At 39.5% G+C, this 25128-nt stretch overlaps 1 protein-coding gene across 1 annotated transcript; it reads right to left on the bottom strand.

Annotated features, from left to right (window-relative positions):
* Nucleotides 1-1246: 1246 nt before the first annotated feature.
* LOC308081202 (serine/threonine-protein kinase/endoribonuclease ire-1-like) lies at nucleotides 1247-24922 on the bottom strand (the record flags this gene model as incomplete). Its single annotated transcript, XM_080457593.1, has 7 exons — nucleotides 1247-1866; nucleotides 2406-2518; nucleotides 17592-17754; nucleotides 17903-18126; nucleotides 19952-20043; nucleotides 20131-20652; nucleotides 24692-24922. Coding segments are annotated over 7 exons (1499 nt in total), but the record flags the coding sequence as incomplete, so codon positions are not given.
* Nucleotides 24923-25128: the final 206 nt, after the last annotated feature.

Genomic DNA, 25128 nt, shown 5'->3' with positions numbered 1-25128 from the left:
CACAACTAGCAACCTGCCGATCCCGTTGTTTTTCCTTTCAGTTAATAGTTATCCTTTTAGTGAAAAAGGCCGATTGTTACACAGCTTTAGAATGTCTAGTAGTCCAGGCAAACTAGCTAATTTTGGACCTTAAAATCAAAGTAATTGTAACAGAATCTTTTTCTTCCCCATCATTTTATATGGCTTATTGACAATAATTGGCGGCCATCTTGGATTGATGCCAATTAAACATATTTCCGCAACTAGGATTTCTTAGGACTTTTAGTATGGTCTTCTGGACACCTCATAGAAATTATGTATGGTGAAAAGAATTCTGTTACAATTACTTTGTCGTGAAACGCTAGTTAGCCTGGACTATAGGTACAAGCCCTTTGAGAGCACCTTGCAGTCCAAAGGCAAATGCTCTACAAACTGAGTTCCCCAGATAATTTTTTGAATGATCTACATGAAGTTAAAATTAGGTCAAAGAAAGGACAAAAAGATTGTACATTGTTCGTCTATGGACAGGCATTTTCTTTATACCTAATGGCAATGATTGTCGATAGGGAAGGAATGGTGAATTTATGCTGCAGGGTCCCATGGATCATTTGGAATGCAACAACACATTGTCAGAAGCTGTATTAACGGTAAAATACATAAATAAATACATTTCCGGTACCTATGTCAATTTGGCCTAGATGCTCTAATCTTCTTGATTTTTACTTCTTGTGTGCATAGCGTAATTTAATGACAGATGACAAATGACAAATGTCCCGATTTTCACCACAATTACAGTAAAATAAGTGCTTACATAGACGTTTATCTTGTTCTGTTCTTAAAGGTGGAGTCACTAGGTGTCCTAAAATAATTGCACAGGCTGTGGAAGAGCGTCCTCTATCGTAAAACCACTGAAAACACAAATCTCATCATTATCGTCATTGGTGGTGTGAGTCATTGCAAAATATGACAAGAAATCTCGTCATTGGCAGTCGAAAAGTTAAAAGGCACTTTGAGTCATTGGGTCTGATAATTAAATTGCACTGTTAGACAGGAAATGTGTCTTTCAAGGGTTTTGGTGATCAGGGCCGGATCACCCATAGGCCGTAGGGGGCAAGTGCCTTTGGGCACCAGCCAATGGGGGCACAAAGAAAATAATGGTATACAATTCACCACTGGTACAATGTGTGTATATATATATATATATATATATATATATATATATATATATATATATATATATATTTTTTTTAATGTATGTGTGTGCATGTATAATTTAAATTAGAGTTTTTACTGCAGCTAATGTCATGTAAACCATGGTGTTTAACTTTTACTTTTTACATGTAAAGTGGGAGCAGGCAGGCGCAGAGATCCCGGGGGGGGGGACGGGGGGCGGGGGGGTTTGTCCCCCCCTAGCTTCAGATTGGACCCCCCTAAGTCATTTATAATAATAAAAATAAATGTTAAAATAATGTTTGATAATAAATCAGTAAAATCAGGCAAAAATAAGAATTAAATAACATAACCCTAACATAACCCTAACCCTAAAACCGAAATAAAGTAACCAAAAACCGGAAAGAAACGAGCAAAATCCACCAAAAAAACGCACAATTTCGGGAAAAAAACGTGTGATTTCGGCGCCCGGCCGACCCCCCCCAGCCTCAAGCCATATCTCCGCCCCAGAGGGCAGGGGGGGGCACTTCAACTTGAGGTTGCCCTGGGGCACCACATAGTACTTAATCCGGCCCTGTTGGTGATACAGCCAACATTTTCACTAGAGCAGTCCGCTCTGTGTTCCAGCAGTTTTTTTGGGCAATCGTGTAAACATGCCCAAACAGATCAGGGAACATCTCCATCACGTCGAAATCAGCTGTGGCCTCTTCGTTAGGACTGTAAACAGAAAGCAGTGTTCACTCAAGTCACAACTACAGTGATACCACAACCATATCACTATGGCTGCCGTATGGTAAACTTTCTCCTTTTATAAGTAGTAAAACATATTATCATTTAATGCAGCTTCATGGCTCCTAATAGCCAAAATTCAGCAGAAGAGAATGTATATATCAAAATATAAAATAAAATATGTACTCTTTGTCATGTAGATGTGGACACACTGGCAGTTCTCATCATATGAAGTAATGTTGAAGTAATGAATTTGTTCATGAAATGTATATTATGGATGCCTTATTTGTAGGAATTTCAAACGGTTACAAGTTTCAATGACAAAGAAAACAAACACTATCCGTAGGACTAAATAGTAGTAACTCTAAGGACCATTAGGGGTCCCAGACACCCTGTTGAAGACCCATGCCCTAAAGTTCAAGGGTAGCAATGATGAACATAAATTAAGAAAAAAATATCAAAATATTTTGTTAATCACTCAGGGAGTGACTATTCTTTGTGCTGTTTTTAAATCTATTTCAACTTACCGGTGGCCTTGGATATTGCGCATGAAACGCAGAAGTCCAAATACGTTGTTATCGTAGAAGTAAAGTACGAATGGGTCGTCTTTTCTGTGCAGCTTGTAGACCAACGTCTCGAACTGGAAAAACACAGTACAACTTAAAGATCAACCAGACTTAAGAACATAAAGCCTGAAATTATTCTTTAGTTACTAGCGGTGTAAAGATTAACCAATACAAATCTGAAATCGACTACATCGATGTGTCTAAAGCAGTGGCGTATGGTGAATTCTAACGTTGACCGGGCCAGAATCTTAACCCTGGGGGGGGGGGGGGGGGGGGGTTCGCGCAACAACGGCTGATAAGTCTATTGAGAATTACCGAGCCATTCCGGGTGGAAAACGGAACGCTCGTCCCAAAACACACTGCCCCATTTTTAGACTGCCGCCGGTTTAGACCCAGGGCAGGGTGTTTTAGGACGACGGTTCTTCTATTACATTTCTGAATGGAGAGGGGTGCCCGTCTCTGCGCAATGGAGAACCGGTTTGACGGTGTAACTGGTTTTCTAATGGCCACTCATTAACAATTCGGCCGAATACAAATGAGCCCCATTTGAAAACAAAGGCAACTTATAGGGTGAGGGGCTGCTAATGTTATGTTGATTTTTTGTTTTTTCCCCCTGGCGGATCTTGCCCCTAAGCAGGGTTTACACAGACCGGGATCTGGTCTAAAGGTGTGACAAGGCCATCCAGGCAATACGAACGAAGCGCATGGGCACTTCTGTGTCTTTACTTTTGTGTTTTTGAGTGTACAAAAACCACAAATGTAACCAAATGGACCGTTATGGGATCATTTTGTTAAAACAGATCGACCACATCATTTTTGCTAAAACAGAAAACCAGATCTACCACATCAGTTTCCTGCAAGTGGAGAAGAAGTCTGATGGATGTCAAGGTGAGACGTGGAGCAGACATAGCATCAGACCACCAACGACTAGTGGCAACAATGAAAGTCAAGATGAGATCATTCCATGACACAACAGGCAGACCACACCATAAGTTAGTCCCCCCAGGAAAGCGCGGAGAAAAAGTCTAGATTCCACGGAGAGCAAGTCTTGATTCCGCGGAGAGCAATTCTTGATTCCGCGGCTTATCGTTAATATTCCGCGGGAATTAAAAAACAACCTGAAATTACCAGTTATCAAGCAAAAATAAATAAAGTTTTAATAATCAACTAAATTCCATAATGAAATAGATACAATTAATTGTTATACCATTCTAAAACACTAAAATACCGTGGAACATAGTAATTGAGTCAATGTTACTGGTTATAAATAGAGGTGGTCCGATCAGGCCAATAGCAATCACCGATCCAATTTTTTATTTTTCATTATTTTTGTATTTATGCATGTAGCATGCATTTTTACCATTTTGTAGAAATACAAGACAATATGTCTCAAAACACTGGCTTACAGTTGAATTAGTGGCGACTAAAGAAATATGAATTAAAGAAATTAAGACAAATACTGACAATGCCTCTGAACATTGGCTTGCAGTTATTGCACATAGCCAAATGCAATAATAATATTAGGCTTGTCATTCAGGATGGGAAATAATAAAGTTGTCCTTTTGAGGAGAAGTAGAACTTAGAAGTGACACTTGAAGTTGAACATGAGGGAGAGGGTCCCTCTACAGGGAATTACTTGATATCTAGGCTGCACGGACAGACACAAGAATCACAGCTGCCATTAATTAGTGCTGTTCAGTGTTGATTGCCTAGTGGTCAAATTGGGGTCAACGAGCCATTGTTAACTTGCTCTGAAGTTTAGCTGTAGTTCTGCGCAGCACTCTCACTCTCTCGTGCCTGTGTGTGTGAGAGGAGGGGGAGGAGGGGGGGAGTTTACCAGCAGCTCACACTGCCCTGAGACAGAGAGAGAATACTTCTCCATACGGCGGTGTTTTACTGCTTCTGCACTATGCCTTGTAATCCGCGGACGGCTTTGAAATCCACAGATGGCCTTCAAATCTGCGGTAATTTCCGCGATCGCGGAATCGTGTTTTCCTGGGGGGGCCTGGGAAGTTCAATGTCCAGATTCAAAGGAACATGAAGAAAATATAAGAGTTCAACTACAAAGTCAAGGATAGTAAAAGGACTGAACAAAACATCAATTGAAGACCACTGGATATAACTTAAAAACACGTGGAAGACCTGTTGCACAGACGTTTTAGGCAAGAAGGGGCGAGAACACAAAGTGTGGAAGACACCAGAGACATGGGACAAGATAGAAAAGAGCTGAAACAGAAGATAAAGTAAGGAGAATGGATCTGTTAACATTTCCTGCCAATAACGCATATATGCGTTCTATTGAATCCATCACTTGCCTGCCAATAACGCATAAATGCGTTTTATGAAAAAAATAATAATAATAATTTGACCCAAAGACCAAGGAGATATGATTTTTCGAAGATCTAGACTCCTATCCACTTCCTTGTTAACTTAAAACTTAAAAATTCGGTATCTCGGCTCCTGAGTACTTTTGTTTTTTCAATGAAAAATCTCTGGCAGAAAACAGCAAAAAATCTGAAATAATTCTGGCAGAGTAAGAGCGACCAACATCACCAACAACAAACATTTTACACTTTTTATGTTGTTTCATAAATTAATTCCCTACTTAGTCATACTACAGTGTCACAAAAAAGGAGCAAAAATGGCAGATCCACTAGCTCAAAACGGGTCGCAATGAGACGCCTTTTTGAGCTTTGAACTTTTTTCTTTAGATTGATGCTAGTGATTGACCAAGAAAATGCCAGTATGTAGACATATTTTGGTCACTTGTGTCTTTTTGAGTTTTTCTAGATTACTAAGAATGTGGTTTAGATGGATTTTTTTTGAATGATATTTAGAGAGATGCTAGGTTCATTGTTTACCTGGTATCCTATAGTCGATGTAATATACAGTATAATCGATGCTGGTTACTTTGGAGAGTTAAAGGAGAGATCCGGACATTTTAAGTGTTATCTTTGATGTGTCGCTAATCACTCACCAACATTGAAAGGGACGTTGAGTTATTCCAGAGAGTCCCCTGTTGTCCAGTCTGACGACCCTCTCCGTTCGCATAATGGGAGCCCGTGTAAGAGTGAAAATCGTCTATTATAACCGATGCAAAGTTAGTTTTTTCTCTACTCCTGCTCATCGTGGAGTCTCATGATACTCAAACATGCACTGAATGTCGCGAGCGAGCTTCCGTTCGTGCAGAACTTGATGACGCTGGTTGCTTGTTTCTTCCACAGACGCCAGGTTCTGTGAGAGACGCCAGGTTCTGTTATGCCAACGGAGGGGGTCGTCAGACTGGACGACAGGGGACTCTCTGGAATAACTCAACGTCCCTTTCAATGTTGGTGAGTGATTAGCGACACATCAAAGATAACACTTAAAATGTCCGGATCTCTCCTTTAAGATGATCTTTGAGCGTCGCTGAGGACACTGGATTAACCAGGCCATCCCGGGTCCTTTATACTGCTGGTTGTGCCCCCTGATGTCACTACGGTGATGTCAGGTGGTGTCAGGCATATCCATATATGGATTGGGCTGTGTCAATTATGCCCAAATCTGGGACTATGATGTCAGTCCTGGATGTTTCGGTTATCTCCACATATGGAGTTTCCAAGAGGGATTTTCTGATGTCAGAGCTAGGTATGTTAGGAATCTCCCTTTCTAGAGATTCTATGCTGTCAAACTTTGTAGGTCGATCGTCTCCATTTATGGGGATCTCCATATATAGGCCAGTGCTGGCAAGTATGCCCTGAACATTCGCAACAGATATCTTGGATAAACCAGAGGATTTGAAGCTGACTGGGAATGTCGACAGCAATTGGCGTTCCTTCTAACAACAATTCCATTGGCTATGGGATTGGAAGAGAAGTCGGGTGCAAGGAAGGTAGCGTTACTGCTGACAATGGCAGGCCCACAAGCTATTGAAGTGTACAATACGTTCGTCTATGACAATGCAGCTGATAACAATACATTGGATAAAGTGCACGAAAAGTTTGACGCCCATTGCTTTCCAAAGAACGAGATATACGAGAGATATGTATTTTGTTCTCGAGTGCAGCAACAACGTGAGCCTTTTGACAGTTTCCTCACTGATCTGAAGCTAAAAGCACAGACGTGTAACTTTGACACTCTGAGGGACTCCATGATCCAGGACCAGATCGTCTTTGGAGTGGAGGATAAAAAGCTCAGGGAAAGGCTACTGAGGGAAACGGAGCTGACAATAGACGGAGCCATAAAGATCTTCCATGCAAGTGAGCTGTCCCAAATGCATGTAAAAACATTCAGCGAAATGGGGACATACGGTGCTGCTAACATGAGTGACAGCTCTGTGTGCGTAATACAAACAGGTGGAAAAGACGCGCACAGATACGCCCTGCACAGCAGCAAAGGAGCGACGCCACATTCCACTGCAAGCGGTGTGGTTCACAGCACGGACCCAGACAGTGTCCAGCCTTTGGTAAGAAATGCTCTAACTGCCAGGGCAAGAACCACTTTGCTAAACAATGTTTCTCAAAAGGAAAAGAGAGAAAGAAATCTGTGAATATAGTGGATGACAGTGATCTGAGTGATCTGAGTGATACATTTTTCATTGATGGTTGACTGTGAAGATGAGCCTGTAAAAGAGGTTAATGCCATTAAGCAAGATAAATGGACTGCACCACTGCAGATAAATGGGACTTTGGTCACTATGAAGCTAGACACTGGTGCAAAGGCAAATTTGATCAGCTAGACACTGGTGCAAAGGCTAATTAGATCAGCATGTCAGATATCAGAGAAATGAAGGAAAAGCCAAAAATACAGAGAAAGACACTTGCACTGAAAGACTATAATGGAAAAGGAATTGACAGTCTTGGAACATGTAAACTGAAAGTTACTGTCAAAGGCAAAGTGCACCACCTACTATTCTCTGTTGTTGCTGAGGAAGGTGATTCAATGCTAGGTGATAAATCCTGTGAACATTTGGGGCTAGTGAAAAGAGTGTATTGCATCAATACAGCTGTAAATGCACCAAGTGACTCTGTGGACTGCATTGTACAGAACTTTGCAGAAGTCTTCAGGGGTTTTGGTTTATTGCCATTTACATACAAAATACAGCTGAAGGAAAATGCACAGCCAGTTGTGCATGGATGACAGCATTGGGAGTAAAGCAAACAGATTGAGGAACCAACAGACTCCATGGTGTGTGTAAAGAAAAAAATCACACCCTGTGTGAAGTGGGCGGTGTCTTGCTAGCTAATCACAATACTGAATGGAGTCAACCAATCATGTACAAAAGATAAATACATTTATTGAAACACTCTTTATGATGGACGAAACCATAACTCGAAAAAAACAAAGTTTTGGTTTTTTTCGAGTTATGGTTGCTTATATAGGACTATGCACATGTGTCATGTGACACTGGCCAATCACAGTCCTGAATAGATTGTGATTGGCCAATCACAGCGCAGGATAATTCTACTAATTTCCAAACTTCACTTTCAGGGCCGGTTTCACTGGCCAAAGTATTTAGTACATTTTTCCAAATCTCACTTATAGGGGCGGTTTCACCGCCCCAAAAAATGGAGACCTGAGATTATGTATTGACCCAAAAGATCTCAATGAGAACATTAAGTGTGAATACTATCAAATTCCAAAACGTGAGGAGATCACCAGGGAAATGGCGGGCGCCAGATACTTTACAAAGCTTGACTCGTCACAAGGTTTCTGGCAGCTGAAACTAGATGAGTGCAGCACCAAATACTGTACCTTTAATACGCCTTTCGGGAGGTATTGTTTCCTAGGACTGTTGTCCCATTTGGAATAATCTCAGCTTCTGAAATCTTTCACAGAGCAGTGGAGCACATTATTGAGGGACTGGAAGGTGCGAGATGCTATGTGGACGACATCATCGTCTGGGGCTCCACAATCCAGGAGCGTAATGAGCGGCTGATAAAAGTGATGGAACGGGTGCAAAAGTATGGGCTAAAACTCAACCAAAAGAAGTGTCAGTTTGGAGCTCAAGAAATTGTCTTCCTGGGAGACTCTCTGCACATGGTGTTGAGCCTGATCAAGAAGAAATAAGTCCCATACAGAGCATGCCAAGGCCCACGGACAAGACCGGTGTGTTTTGCATAATGGGGATGCTAAATTTCATTGGCAAATTCATTCCCAATCTGTCAGTAAAAACATCCTGCATCCGTGAGCTCTTGCATAAAGGAAATCAGTTTGACTGGACAGCCAAACATGAGAATGAGTGGGAAATCTCAAACAGACACTGACCACTGCACCTGTATTGACTTTCTTTGACCCAACAAAAAAGATAAAGGTGTCAACAGATTCGTTTCGAAAGATGGAATCGGTGGATTAGGCGGATAGTAGCGATCATAAAACAGAACCTAAATGACATGTGCTGATATATACACCAGGAAAGTACCTGATACTCGCCGACACTCTCTCAAAATGTTCAGTGTCATGTGAACATGGATTCTGCTGCGCTTCCTGTGTCAGACAAAAAGTCTGGACAAATAGCTGTTGAAACAGAAAAAGACAGAGTTGCAGCATGTCATGGAGAACATGCAGAATGGATGGCCTGTAGGTTCCTGCCCACTGTTCTACCACAGTAGAGGTGAGCTGAGTGTTATTAATGAACTGTTGCTGAAGCAAAACAGAATAGTCATTCCACACAAATTAAGACAAGACAAATGTAAAAGAAGGGCAAGAGACACAGTGTACTGGCCTGGAAGCAAACCAAAGAGCCTATGGTGATAGCTGATGTGCCAACAGCACCATGGCATAAAGCAGGAATGGACTTTCATCTGAAGGGAAAGATTATCTCGTGGTCATAGACTACTACTCCAACTTCCCTGAAATGGCACTACTCTCAAATACATCATCAAGCTGTATCATAACTAGGGGTGGGACGATATATCGATATCGCGATACTTTCTCCCACGATAACTAATCGATATACTGCCGAAAAATATCGATATTAAAAATAAAAATAAAAAATGTTTGTGATACGTTGTTTTTCCTACTCTGTATTTGTGTAATGATGATTTTGAACTGTTTGGTGCTATTTTATGTGTTTATGAATTGAATACAAGGACTATCGTGATATATCGTTGGTGAAATGTCATGCAATATATCGTGATATCGCAATATATCGATATTTTCAGACATCGTGATATATCGTTGGTGAGATTTCTTGCAATATATATTGAATATCGTGATATCGCAATATATCGAATATTGTCGAATATCGTGATATATATTGTTATCGTGGGCCTAATATCGTGATATATATCGTATCGTGAGGTACCCATATCGTCCCACCCCTAATCATAACGCATACAAAATCCATCTTTGCCAGGAACGGCATAGCCAATACTGTCCAGAGTGACAAGGGCCCATGTTTCAATAGCAAAGAATGGCAGAGATTTGCAGAACAGTATGACTTCAAGCATGTGACGTCTAGTCCTATGTATCCACAGGCAAATGGGAAAGCTGAAAAGGGAGTCCACATTCTAAAGCAACTGCTGAAGAAAGCTGCTGACGGTGACACTGACCCTTATCTAGCTTTACTCAGCTACAGAGCAACACCACTGGAATGTGGACTGTAACCTGCTGATGAACAGAAAGCTGCGTACTACACTGCCATGCATCTCAAAGCAAAATAAACATCTGAAACTGGAACAGAAGCTACTACAGCAGAAAACAAAGCAAAAGTCATTCTATGACAGAACAGCAAAGCAACTTCCACCACTGTCAAGCAATGACACTGTCAGAATTGAAGAGCCTAGTGGATGGAAAACAAAAGCCACCGTTCTCCAAGTAGTAGCTCCACGATCGTTCACTGTGAGGACAGAGGAAGGACAGATCTTCAGACACAATCGCCGCAGTCTTCTTAAAACACCAGAGACTGTTGAAGAGCTCAGTGAGGCCCAGAGTGAGTCCATCCCTTCCCCCTACCACAGATTCACAAGCAACACATACACCACACACACACACACACACACGCACACCTTCTACACCTGTGCTCAGGAGATCCACAAGAGAGAGCAAAAAGCCTGAGAGACTGGGTTTGTAAAAAAGGAAAAGTAACTGTAAAAATCACACCCAGTGTGAAGTGGGCGGTGTGGTCACAGTGATGGAAGAAGTGATGGAAGAAGTGATGGAAGAAACCATAACTTAAAGTTATGGTTTCTTATATAGGGCTATGCACATGTGTCATGTGACACTGGCCAATCACAGTCCTGAATAGACTGTGATTGGCCAATCACGGTGCAGGGTTAGGCGGGGTACATTTTTGGCCAATCACAGCGCAGGATTTGGTGTACAAATATCCAAACCTCACATATAGGGGCGGTTTTCAAAAAAAAAAAAAAAAACACATTGTAGGAAAAAAAAACACAAGATTGTAAAATGTATATGTGATTGATGTGTGATGTTTAGATTTTTTGCAGGATAGGAAAGTCAGATTATGTTTTAAAAAAACGTTTATGCTGGCTACCTATGCTAAGTGTATTAATGTTGCACTCTGATATTGTTCTTTGTGATGTGCTTAGATAGATTACAACTGCATTATTAGTTGCTTCACAGAAAGGGGGATGTGATGATTATCTATAATAGTTTGTATTGTCTGTAGCCACAAGTAGTGTCAGAAGTGTGTCAGTACCTATATAATGAATGCACAGAGACAGGAAGTGAGTTCATATAGAGTTCATGCATCTGACAAACATTGTACACATGTGATTGATATAAATAAAGAAGCCTCAACAAACAGAACATATACATGATTAGAACATGCTTAAACATTCGACAATTAAGGTCTAATATTGCTACAAATTGCTACAAAACCTGCATATCCAGTCGTTTTGGGGCACAAACGAGAAGTTGAATGATAAAATTAAGTCTGATGATGATGTACCGTGCATGTTCACATCATGTATACTTTACATTACTTAAGACCATTTTTCAAATATATATATTTTTTAACCTTTTGGACAAAATAGCCAATTTTACATCGAGGTGCCCCGATGTCCCTAGTGCCCACCTATCCTGTATCCATCCGATGTAGTTATGGTTTAGTCACAAGCTTGTTGGTTCAATATTTATAAAACCCACAGACACACTCTACAAGCTCATACCGCTTTGCATCCCAACGCTTTGTGAGCTTGCAGATCGGCATTTTTTTCTACTTCAGTGTGACACTGTAGTATGAAGAAGTAGGACATTAATTTACGGAAAAATAAATTCCCATCAGGGTCACCACAGCACATCATCTGTTTCCATCTGGTTCTGAAGTGAACCGGAAGTTGTCAGACGTCAGCGTGAGTTAATTCTATTGAGACAGCACACCCACTCCGGGTAAGGGAGAACGGTGTACTGCAGGCCAACCCATAGAAGCCATTCTAATTAAACTGTAGTTAGCCTTCTTTTAAAATAATCCTACATGAACTGGAGACGATATAGATTTGAATAAAAATCTTTTACAAATGTATGGAGTGTCTTTGTCAACATATCTTCTTGTTTTCTCAATAGTTGATTTGTTTCACATTTAATTTGCCACTTGAATGGGTTACCCATAATGTTAACACAGCAGAGGGGAGACGGCAGACAGACACGTAGTCGCATTGAGCAAAAATTGCTATGTTTTCAAATCTTGCTTCTTGCTTTTAACCTTAAAAGGTAGGGTAAGTGATGTATTCTGTTGTTATTACCTATGCTGCTGCATTGTCTGAAGGAAGCCAAACCAAAATAAGTTTTACTCTTATGTACCTGTACACAAGATGTAACAATAAAGTACAACCTTGACCCTGATTTTATGGTTAAAAAGGTTAAAGCACTATATTCTGATAGTAATCCTTGCTATATAGTGTTTGTTCAGTCACAGGGGTCTCCCCGTCTCTCCAGCTCTTTAACTCATTCACTGCCTGAACTATTTCTGGCCGCGTTTGCCCACTGCCAGAGATTTTTCATTGAAAAAAAATAAAGTACTCAGGAGCCGAGATACAGAATTTTTAAGTTTTACGTTAACAAGGAAGTGGATGGGAGTCTAGATCTTCGGAAAATCATATATCCTTGGTCTTTGGGTCAAATTTGAAAAATAAAAAATAAAAATACGTTTTTTACGTTTTTGTCAGAATTGGTAATTGGATATAATTACGTTTTTTACGTTTTAGGCAGGGAATGAGTTAATAAACAGAAAATATATTTTCAGATAGGTGACAACATTTCAGCCAATCAGGAGAGAGTACCCATTTATCATCTTCATTTTTATAGTGTTCCAGTTCCAATTTGTTCAGCTCATTTCTTTGTGTCACCACTTCCAATTTCACTTGCTTAATCTGTATCCTGACTGAGTTCTCTATCCTGATTGGATACAATTGGTATCCTGACCTGAAAATGCATTTTCTATTTAATAAAGAGCTGGAGAGGCATGGAGACTCCTGTTACTGAACAAACTCTCTATAGCAATGAATATAGAGCTATTTAACACTTATTTTGACCAAAGAAAACCCTTACCCTACCTTTAAGCATAGCACCTCAATCCTTTTATGGGTTGAAGTTAGTTGTTTTTGTTTTAAGACTTTTCCATTTGATTTTAAATTAGCTTAACTTAGTAATGTTTTTTTTTACCATTTCAACTTTGTATATTGACACTACAAAGCTTTGTTTTAAAGGTTACATTTTTTTAAGGGTTTCTCCTGAATTGGGCAGCTTTTAAATAAGTTATTTGCCTAGCCATTTGTATCCAGTTTTATCTAACAAAGCTGCAGTTCTATTCCATTGAGTTACTCTCTTAATAATTCCAAGTGAGACCATTTGGTTCACAAGTTAAAGGGATATTTCACTTTAAAAAAAACTCAGGCCTTTGTGAGCCCCCCAGACCGTTTTTGAGTTGCTCGATTCAGTATTTAGATATTTGATATTCATTTTATCAGACTATACAAACCCATTGTAACTTCAAACTCCATTTTAACCATGTTAGATTCATCAAAAACACCCGTCCTTGGTTCTGGTGACTCACCCTGCCCTCCTAATACGCGAGGGGGCCGTGTTTTTTCAATTACTTTTTCCATTTATTTTAAATATTTTTTTTTGAAAATTGAAAAAAAATAAATACAATAAAAAAATAAAAAAATAATAAATGAAATAAATAATCGGAAAAACACGGCCCCCTCACGTATTAGGAGGGCAGGGTGAGTCACCAGAACCAAGGACGGGTGTTTTCGACGAATCTAACATGGTTAAAATGGAGTTTGAAGTTACAATGGGTTTGTAGAGGAAGGGGGCGTGTCTGATAAAATGAATATCAAATATATAAATACTGAATCGAGCAACTTAAAAACGGTCTGGGGGGCTCACAAAGGCCTGAGTAGATGATAAAATGACCAAAAGTTTTTTTGAAAGTGAAATATCCCTTTAAGAAATGAATTGTTCATTCAAATCCGATTTTACTGTGTATCATTTTAGATTTGAGTTTTAATCCCAGAAATTCTCTTCCCAGAGTTCTAATTTTTTTTGGTTAAAGGGCCATTTCACCCCTGGAAGAAGTTTTCGGTCTTTTAATGAAGTTTAGGAGTCAAGAAACAAGATCCTGGGTTTTTTTGGTGAATAATCTGTGTTTTTAGATATCTAGTAATCTTCGCAAACGTCGTGACGTTATTTGCGTCATGAGAGATAGGTCTCATTCCTTTCCGCACTACATGTCTCGGCGTGTCTCAGTCAGACCAGCTCAAAAGACAGCCCCAATGGTGTGTCCGTAACACTTTGTTTCAACCTTCTTTCCCCACTCGGCCACTCCCATTAGCTGTGGCCAGCGGGCAACCCCCCTTGCAGAGTGTGGCATTACTTTACCTGAGTTATCTTCTGATAGTTGTACTTGAATGTTGACATGAAATAATAATCCTGTGTAGTGTTTCATAAGCGCAAGCTTGAAAAAAAAAATACAGCGTGGAGTAGCAGCGCTGGTAAACAAACACCGTCACGAAAGGCTAGGATCATAATACCAAGGATGTGACAGTGATGTCAATACTATGCGACACGGAAGTGAAACTGCATGAAGATACTAAGGATGTGTCAGTGATATGACATCACTAACGAATCCTTGGACATATATGTAACTAGATGAACGTGTGCGAGGACAGCCAGTGTTGCCAGATATTGTGAGAGAAATAAGCAGCCAGGTCTATGAAAACAAGCCCAAAAGAAAAATAACTATGCCAAGAGCACTTTACCTAGACATGGGATATTATATATTTGAAAATTGCTGATCTACAAGCTCACAACGCTTCGCAACCCATTGTGAGCTTGTAGATCTGCTATTTACAAAAAAATCTTGAGGGGGAAAAAGTCCAAAATGTGGATTTTTTTTTTTTTTTGCAAAATATTTTTATTTGCTTTTCAAAATGTGGAATATTTTTGACACATATTTGTTAGGGGCTCCCTGCCACAAATTATAATTTCAGATGGGGGTCTGTGGAAAAATACATGAACATGTTTGAGAACCACTGGTTTAAACAGCAATCAAAACATTTGGAAACAAGCCCAAATATCAACTACATTTTAGAAAGAAGCCGCTTATAATAAGCAGACATGGCAACACTGGCATGCTGTTTGGATGTTATTGTTGGAGATCACACCCACATGCGACCTCCCCTGCCACAAGGAGGTGCAGTGCACCAAAGCATTATGGTCATTGTAGTAATGCAGCAGTCCAGTCAAACCCTAGTCAAACACACAGATTTCATAATTTTTCTGGCCATAGGTTGCAAATTTTAAACTGCGCTACTGTTATCTACTACAAATACTATTACCATTGAGTGATTGCAGTTTCTTCCAGGGGTGAAATGCTCCTTTAAGTTTCCCGGCCTGAGCTTTCACACAGCAAAAGCTGATCTCCAGAGGGGGTCTCAAACAGGCGTGAGAACAGGCAGGACATAGTCTCCTGCCTCTCCCTCAACCCTCCAGTATCAGCCAGGGACAGTGCATAGCCTCCACCAGTGGAGAGCTAATGCTACTGCTATCATTGCCATAATGCCATCCGGCGGTTAGTGGTGGGAAAAAAACGTTCATTTCAGTGAACGAACGATTTAGTTCACGTTCATGGCAATGATCTGTTCAAATTATTCGTTCACGTTCTCGTTCAGTAGCGCTTCCGGTCCCGGCGGAGCGCATGGGCTACTATATGCATGCAACTGTGTGCATCTGATCCCACTGACATGACTGCACAGTCTGCACAGAGGGGCATGAACAAAATATAGTGAATGTAACAGTTTTAAGAAGTGAACGGGTTCATTCACGTTCACGGCAAATAACTACTTCTTATGAACGAATCGATCATGACCGGCCCATCACTACCGGCGGTGTGTCCAATACTGTCAGAGGCCCAGGACCATAAGACGTGTCGCTCCTAAACAGGTAGCCATCAGTCTGGTACTGACATGGTTTCTAGTGGCAATAGGTGGGTCAATTATCTTTCTACTGCACTGCCACCAAAGTGTGGAATGCCCTGACACCATCCCTAAAACATTTGGATCACTGGCTTCCTTCAAAACAGGCCTGAAAATCCATCTTTCAGGAGACCAAAAGGGGAGGTAAACTCACTCTTCCCATAGAAAGGAGATGGCATTAGCTGCAAACAGTTATTTTTTCCCTTTTTCTACTTTGTACATATAGTAGTGCTGCACGATTCTTGCTCAAATGTGAATCACGATTTTCCATCTATAAGAATTGAGATTGATATATTTATTAATTTAATATTACATTTAAAAAATATATTTTTGCTTTACATCGTTTAGGTATGATTGACATTGCAAAGTTGGTATTATTCAGAAGCAAAACAAATAAAATAATATAATTGGATGCATAATAATTAATAATAATTAAAAAAATCACACCCTGTGTGAAGTGGGCGGTGTCTTGCTAGCTAATCACAATACTGAATGGAGTCAACCAATCATGTACAAATAATAAATACATTTATTGAAACACTCTTTATGATGGACGAAACCATAACTTGAAAAAAACAATTTTATGTTTTTTTTTTTCAAGTTATGGTTTCTTATATAGGGCTATGCACATGTGTCATGTGACACTGGCCAATCACAGTCCTGAATAGACTGTGATTGGCCAATCACAGCGCAGGATAATTGTACAAATTTCCAAACCTCACTTATAGGGGCGGTTTCACAGCGCAGGATAATTGTACAAATTTCCAAACCTCACTTATAGGGGCGGTTTCACCGCCCAAAAATAAAAATACATAATTTAGAAATGAGATTGCATAGGTGTCTGAATCGAGATCGCGATCTTTTTTCGATTAATCGTGCAGCACTATATTTGTTTTCTGGTGTTATTTTTATGCTATGTTGATGAATTGAATACATAGCACCACAATGGAAAGTCCCCAGGACTTTTTTGTGTTATCCTTTTAGCTCAAATGTCTGACTGTACCTTGTGCTGTTTACATTTCTGACTAATAAAGTATTAAAACAATCAATCAATCAATAGGTAAAACAATCTGTCCCAGTTTCTCTTCACCCCAAAACTCAGAGATGAATTCCTTGGATCTTTTTACGCCTTTTTCCTTCCTTCACTATTCACTCTTCTGTATTTCCGAATTGACTGACCTTCACATTAGTCTCATTTACATTTTGGGAGTGTAACTCAGATTAGAATATAATCTCTATAAATTATTGATGTACAATCGTGCGCAATCGCAGTGCGAAACTTACTTGAAAATCTGTTTTATTAGTCTCATAATCTGAAGGCTATGAGCTCGAGCCGCATGGTTCTACGTTGCTTCTATTGAATTATTGTATATACTTCAATTCTATGCATTTTTGTTAATAAATATATATTCAATCTTAACTTGTTTGCATTCTGTGTATTAAGAGTGGACATGACAGAGTAAATTGCAGAACTCATACAATTAGGTCAACATAGTAAAGATGTATTCATATTTGACATTTTAATATTTCATATCTCAAATTGATATCAGTGTGTCTAAGACTTGCATACTGTATCATTTACGATTTTACGTTTTCTATCTGTCAGGTATGTTGTGGGTTTGTCAGGTGCAGCCAATTACAATTGTGCTAAGTGTATGATCTAATGTGCCTTGGGCGCTGTTATCAAATGTGAGTCATCTCATGAAATTATGAAAAAAGAACTCACCTTTGCTTTCCACTCATATTGTTTTCCGTGGATATTGCGGAAGCATATCAACTCTTTGAGTTTTTGATATTCTTCAGATTCCTTCGCTAGCTTGCTGTTTATTTTATCTCTATAGTAAAAAACTTCTTCTTGGTTCGCAAATGCGATCAAGTATTGCTTTCTCCTGTGGAACAAATACATTGGGCTACTCTTAAAAAATATTGGTAATATAGTAATATAGTACAATACTGTCTGATGAAACTGATCAAGATTAGCTGAAAATGTTTACATACAGTATCAGTGATTGAAATTTCTGACCATTTCTATCGTACCTGTCAACTGACCAAAACAAGGGATGAGCCAAGCATTTCTCAACTGCAGGTCTATTCCTTGGTCTTCTATCGATCATGTTCTCAATGAGGTCCTTAGCAACCACATCAACATCAGCATGATTCAGTTCGTAATTTCCTTTGGAAATATTCCGTTGCCACAAATTACCAGGGCCAAATGGATCCTTTCCTCCAGAAAGGATGTAATATATCAACTTCCCAGCCACCTTAAGAATGAGCATGAAAATGTTTAAGAACATTTTTATGTTTTATGCCATTCAACAAGAAAAAAGACCCCTTTGGGTGTTTGGCCCCTTCCTACCTTAAAGGACAGCTTTGTTTTTTTTTACAACAAGGGTTATTTTATTAGTTTGTAATGATAATAATTAAACGATGAGTGCTTTCTATCGTTATAGAGATTTTTAACTGGGGGGCATTCGGGTAATTGGTAAAAATAAATTTTCTTTACACAATAAGTCACCTATTTTCGTCTCCACAAGGCCGAAGGCACGGAGGCCAGGGCAGAACCTCTGCCACAAATCTTTCACATCTGTCTGTTATAGCGCCACAAGGAGGCAGATTTTTGCAACATTTTTTTTTATATTACTCCTACAGATTGTCCACACACATGCAAATTTGGTACACATTATCTCTATAGTCATGTGATCAAGACAGATCTGTCGGATTTTTCATCCGATTGCTGTGAACATTTGTACACACATCCCCACTAGGCCAAGGAGGAAATGCCACCCTACATTTTTCAAAGCAGCCTCATGGTGGTGCTATAACAGGCAGATTCACGTTTTGGCCAATAACTGTTGAACTGTAGGTCATAAAATATTTTTTTTCCCCCCTGGATTCCGTGGCATTTCTTCCTTGGCTTAGTGGGGATGTGCGAGTTTCACTGCAATCGGACGCTGCGTTATGATTTGAGGCATTTTGTACCAAACGGGCCACTCTTGCAAACTTTGGAAGCCAATCTTAACCATGGCCATTATCTCTGGAACGGAAGGTCCAATCTGCTCAGTTCAAAGCTTGTTGGATGCGTGACTTTGAGGACATTTAGCAATGGCATGATAAAATGATTTTCGGGTTATTCAGGTTTTCTAGGGGAGGCGAGATCTTAGTTGGGCAGGCGACCGCCTGCCCTGCCTCTACAGTGGCTACGCCTCTGGAAGCAATACATGAACAATTTCCAACACTCATCTTTTAATCATTATAATTACAAACTAATAAAAGAACCCTTGTTGTAAAAGAACAAAGTTGTCCTTTAAGATTCGATTAAGATTCACCTATTAACGATTTGATTCTATGATGCTAACAATGCATCTAAATAAACAAATAAAGTAAACTACAACATTTAAAAATTAAACGGTATGTAAATCCACTTGTTATGACTGGCGTCAACATAACAATCTCCTTCACGGTAATGTCTGCTGGCTTACAATCTATCGTCAATATATTATAATAAATCATATATATATATATATATATAATTTGTTTTGCTTTATATAGGTAAGGTTTAAATAATTATAGACTCTATTTGCCATTTGCCCAAAGCATAGGAAATATTGGAGCTCAGCTCCCAGGGTCAGCATTTAAAAAAAGACAGAAAATACAGACAAGACAGAAAGAACATATATCCTACAATACAACATATATCCTACAATACTCTTTAAATAGACAAATAAAATTATCCGAGTACTTCATATACTAACTAAAACCATTGCAATAATAGTGCAATTAATCTATTATGATAGTCATTCAGCTCATCTGTCATGATTCAGTTCACCTATTTCCTATAATGCGATTATGTGCAATATGTGATGTGTAATATTGGCTACCATCCTTAATGTTTTTGGCTACTAATTACACTACGAAAAAACTGATAATCAGATATAGTAATATCTGATTGTTGTTATGTTATAAATATGGGTATGTTATGCGGCACAGCACATCGCTTGATCAAAAAGTGTGCCCCCCCACCCCTAATCAAAGTTAGGCGCCCCTTAAGTTACTTGGAGAAGCAGCTGGCACCGCAAAAAAAATTACCTGGACTTCAAAGGCAGGTCCGGTTGTGTGTGCTTTGGGCAATGTTTGGCTTCTTCCAAGATTTGTTAATATAAGTTGGTATTCAAATATATCTGCAGGGCAAATGTAGTAGATCAGTATAACAATGAGTCTTATATCGAGCAACATTTATTCAGAATGTTTCTTATATTTGTTATTACCTGCTTTCTTACCAACCAAGATACTCCCACGGTTGAGATCCCAGTGGACTCTATCGTGATGAAGACTTTCTAAGGCTTTGAGAAAGTCTTTGGCAAACTGTATCCTTTCCAGTTTGCCAGGACGGTATTCTTTAAGGAAGTCTTCCAGATTGTATTCACATAACCCAAGAAGAAGGTAAGCAAAGTTCTCATCTTTATGAATAGTGTGATATCGTATTAATACATGAGAAGATCTATAACGTAAAATATCGGCCTCCTTCTTCAGCACATCGAGGGAGGATAGACTCTTTCTCTTAACTGCGACTTCCGTGCCATCGTCTAATACCGCCAGGAACACCTCAGCTCCATTCGTTCCACGTCCAATGCGAAAGTCTTCATGATCAACATATTTAAATATTCCTTCAAACACCTTTACTTTAGTGTCACGGGATCCACTCTCTATCCTCTTCTTCATCTTATCATAACATTCTTTCCATCTTGTACTGTTTTCATCCCAGTGTGTTGATGAATCAGCTTTCCTCTCTGTTGATTGTAATAGATATTTTATCGTTCAGAACCCAAGATATCATCATTTGAAGATTTGCTGCTCCATTCACTCCTTGTTTAACTTATTACTGAAAAGGCTGTATCTCGGCTCCTGAGCACCTTTTTTTTACTATGTATTTTTCAATGTTATTTTCAAAAGGCAGACAATTAATGTCAACAAGGTCCAATGACCTCGTTGACATTTGTGAAACCACACAGTGCAACCCTCAGTGATTAGCCCCCATCAGGGGATCGATTATACTGGAGATAAATATTCTGTGACTACTTGAAAAAGGTATAAGAAAATTGAAAAATTGCTGGCACAGTTCGCAATTATTTTAGAGAAGTACAAGAATGTTTATTACATTTTTCAGCCATGTTTACATGTTTATACAACAATAGCTTATTGTTTATTTTCATAAAGTACAATAATGTCAGTGATGTTGCTAGGTTTTCAATGTAATGGGTCCTGGGAACCAAGGGTGGTCTTTTAGATGGGTCCCAGGGACATTTTATGAGTCCCACAAAAATTCACACCCTACGTGGTGCCCGGTGCTTGGACCCGGTTCGGTGCCCCCCGGGACGGTTTTGTCAACGGGGGGGGGGGGGTTCAGCGCGGACCCGTTCGGTGTCCCCGGGACGTTTTTTTTTTTGTGTTGCCCACAGCATCTTTTTGGGTGCCATTTTACACCACTAACATTAATCTTTTATTTTTAATTATTGTATATCTGCTATTTTTGAATAGCCAACGTATACAATATGGATAAAGGGGTGAAAATGTATTAACACCTTTTGCTGGGGACCCCCTGGAACCCCCTCAAGGACCACTGGTTGAGAACCACTGATTTAAAGGAAATGCTGTAATGACAGGGGCAGTTCTATAACTTATCCATTAATTTAGATTAAATAGAGTAGAGCAAGGGTCTTCAACAGGGGGTCCTCAGAGTTACTACAGGGGGTCCGCCAAATCATTGTGTGATATGATTTTTTATTTTTTTTACATTAACCACTTGAACCCTGGCAGCCGAAAATAGCAGATCAACTGCGCGGACGGTGTCACACGCAAACGCGTTACCTAAAGATAATTTTGTACCCCTTTTTCTCCCCAGTTTAGTCGTTATGCCAATTAATTCCTCCCCACACACATTTCTGTGTTGTCACTACTGTTGTATCCTACTGACTCACCTGCCAGTGAGGAGCCCCCACCAGGAGGACGTAGGGCCTTCGTCCTACACCTCCCGCCCAACACTCCCTGCTGACAGTTGCCGCCCCAGCCCGTAGGAGTACGTGCAATGACCGATACCACCCTCCCCGCCCGGCTTCCCTCCCCCGAACAAGGGGCAATTGTGTTCGTGTAGACAGACGCTCGAAAAAGCCGGTTGCTCCACGGTGGATTCGAACCCACAATCTCCGTGGTGGTGGAAAGTGACTTTACCACTGCGCCACCCGAGCGCGTTTATTTTATTTGCAAGAGCCATGTTCTGTCTCAGGTGTCATTGTTTGTTAGCCTGATTATCAGACTGAAGCTGCGTGGAGCTTCAGTCTGACATTGGCTGCAGTGTCGGCGATTACACGGGGGAGGGGATTCGAATTTCCCTAAACCAATCACAAGAGAGCCACGGATCCGCCTACATCTGACGTCATCGCACAGCTTGTTTTAGCAGATATCCACTGATTGGCTTGTCGTTAGGCCCACCCCCACCCCCGACTCTCATTGGACGGTATCGAAAATATCCTAGGCTCACATTTGAACACCAGACCAAGGGGCAGTCCACTCAGAGAGTGGGCGAGGTCTATGGTTTGGAACCAGGCTAGTTGTTTGTTACAATAAATATTGACATTTTCTATATCACTGCTTCTATCGCATTTATAAATGCTTTATAAGCAGTGGTGGAAAAAGTATTCAATTTTTTTACTTAAAGGTAGGGTAAGTGATTTGCAATTATTCAAATGATTGCAAAATGGGTCTATCTTCTGATAGTGCTCGTTACTATAGAGTGTCCTGTCCATATAAGGAGTCTCCATGTCTCTCCAGCTCTTTATAAAACAGAAAATGCATTTTTGTTTCAGTTTCAGTTTCATTTCCAATTTTATCCAATCAGGATAGAGAACTCAATCAGGATATAGATTAAACAAGTGAAATTGGAAGTGATGACACTAAGAAATGAGCAGGCAAAATTGAACAGGAACACTATAAAAAATGAAGGTTAAAAATGGGTACTTTCTCCTGATTGGCTGAGATTTTGACACCTACCAGAAAATGTATTTTCTGTTTATTAAAGAGCTGGAGAGACGGGGAGACTCCTGTTACTGAACAAACACTCTATAGCAATGATTACTATAATCAGAATATAGTGCTTTAACCTTTTAACAAAATACTTTTTGTTTTAACCCAAAAATATCACTTACCCTACCTTTAAGTAAAAGTATCAATACTGCAAATGTAGAAATACTTTGTTACAAGTAAAAGTCCGGAATTAAAAATGTACTTGAGTAAAAGTACAAAAGTATTGGTATCAAAATGTACTTAAAGTACCAAAAGTAGAAAGTACTCGTTATGCAGAATGGCCCGTTTCACAAGTTCTCAAATGTATACAAAATCTTTTGAAAATAGCAGATCTACAAGCTCACAATGCAACGCACCGCGACGCATTGTGAGCTTGTAGATCTGCCATTTTCAAATGGCCGAAATGTATATAGAAGTGGTTAACCCTTTCATCGTGTTAGAAACCTGCATCCACTTGTGGTGTTAGCGGGTCAAATTTGACCCGTGATTTAACTCAGCCCAAAATACTCAAAGAATAATTATTTTCATTTTATTTTTCTCCCACCTCATAGCTGACTTGTAATGCATTCATATCCATGTAAACACTTTTTAAAATATTATGTTGGGTTAGGGTTAGGGTTTTTTCATCTTTCAATATATGTCGTTTTCAATTGTAAAAAGGTAAAAATTACATTTCCTATGATGAAGACAATGGATAATGATGTTATCTAGCTATAATATAATAATTAAGAATAATAATTAGAACACACTTCCAAAAAAAATGTTTTCGTTTTTTTAACTTTAAAAAATGTTATTATTCAAAATAGTGACACTAGTGGTGTTAGCGGGTCAAAATTGACCCGTATACCATAGAAGGTAAAAAGTCATTTATTTTTCATAAACCAAAACTTTATTTTACTCCTGATAGCAAATGCTAGTCTCTCTCATATATTAGGGCTTTTACCAACTAGTCGACTAGTATAACCACTAGTCGACCGTGTTGGTACTAGTCGAATAGTTGGGGAAAAAAGGAACGTTTTTTTTTTTTCATTGTTTTCATTGAGTGCCAGATTTTATTTGATTTTTTAAACGTTTGGCAATTCTGGCACTCAATTGTACTAGCTATGAGTATGTAAAAGAACAAAAACGAATAAACAAAAAATATTTCTATATTATGTTGTCCCAGTGCCAGTTTTTTTCAAAGTAAAAAAAAAGTGCTTAGGAAGCGAGATACAGCCTTTTTCAGTTATACGTTAAACAAGGAGTGGATGGAGCTGCAAATCTTCAGATAATGATATCTTGGGTTCTGAACATGTTTTTCAAAAAAAAAAAAAAAAAAACCTTTTTTTTCTTTCTATTTTTTCAAAAACACGTCAAACACGTCATTGGCACGTTGCGCCATAGCGGTAAAAACACGTGAAACACGTTAATGGCACTCAATGAGTTAATACCATAGTAATGGCCCATTACTATTATTATCCTCCTCCTGCCTTTATTTTTTATCAAAATGGGGTCAAAAGTATGCCGAATAATATCCTATTATTGGGCAATAACCCCCTTTTGAGGATCCTTGAAGACACTGTTGTGCTGCTGTGCTAGAAGTGTATGTATGTATGTATGTATGCATGTATGTATGTATGTATGTACGATACATACATACATACATACATACATACATACATACATATCTCTCAGATCAGGTATTTATTCTTCAATTATTGAAGCATTTGATGTTAAATATCTGGATGGATTCCATCAGTCAGTACTCACCCACGAAGGAGAACCTGCCCGGTACATTCTTGTTGACAGCGGCCGCTCTCAACTCATAGCTTATGAAGCCCTTCGTCGGGCCGCTGTGTTTGAAAGTCGCCTCCAGCTGGGCGCTGCCCACCTCCAGGACGTAGCCGGTCACCTCGCACCCGCCGGGTGGTCTCCAGGCCACCGTGATGAATTCCTCGGTGATGGCCGTCACCTTCAGTTCCTCAGGGCACTTGGGGACAGCTGGGACGAGGAAGAGGAGAGAGAGAAAGGAAGTGAGGAAGAGTTCTGTTCTTTTCTTTACGTAAAAAGCATCCCAGAGACAAGAATGTGGCGTTATTATGTAACGTAATATGTGAAGTAAACAAAATCTTACAATAAATATATATTTTTCAAATGTCTGTTTGCTTTTACTAGGCAGAAATTCAACTATATAGATTCATGAAACT

Source organism: Gymnoscopelus braueri (assembly GCF_963280865.1).
Source record: "Gymnoscopelus braueri genome assembly, contig: SCAFFOLD_301, whole genome shotgun sequence".
NCBI lineage: Eukaryota > Metazoa > Chordata > Actinopteri > Myctophiformes > Myctophidae > Gymnoscopelus > Gymnoscopelus braueri.
This window is presented reverse-complemented; position numbering and strand designations above follow the sequence as displayed.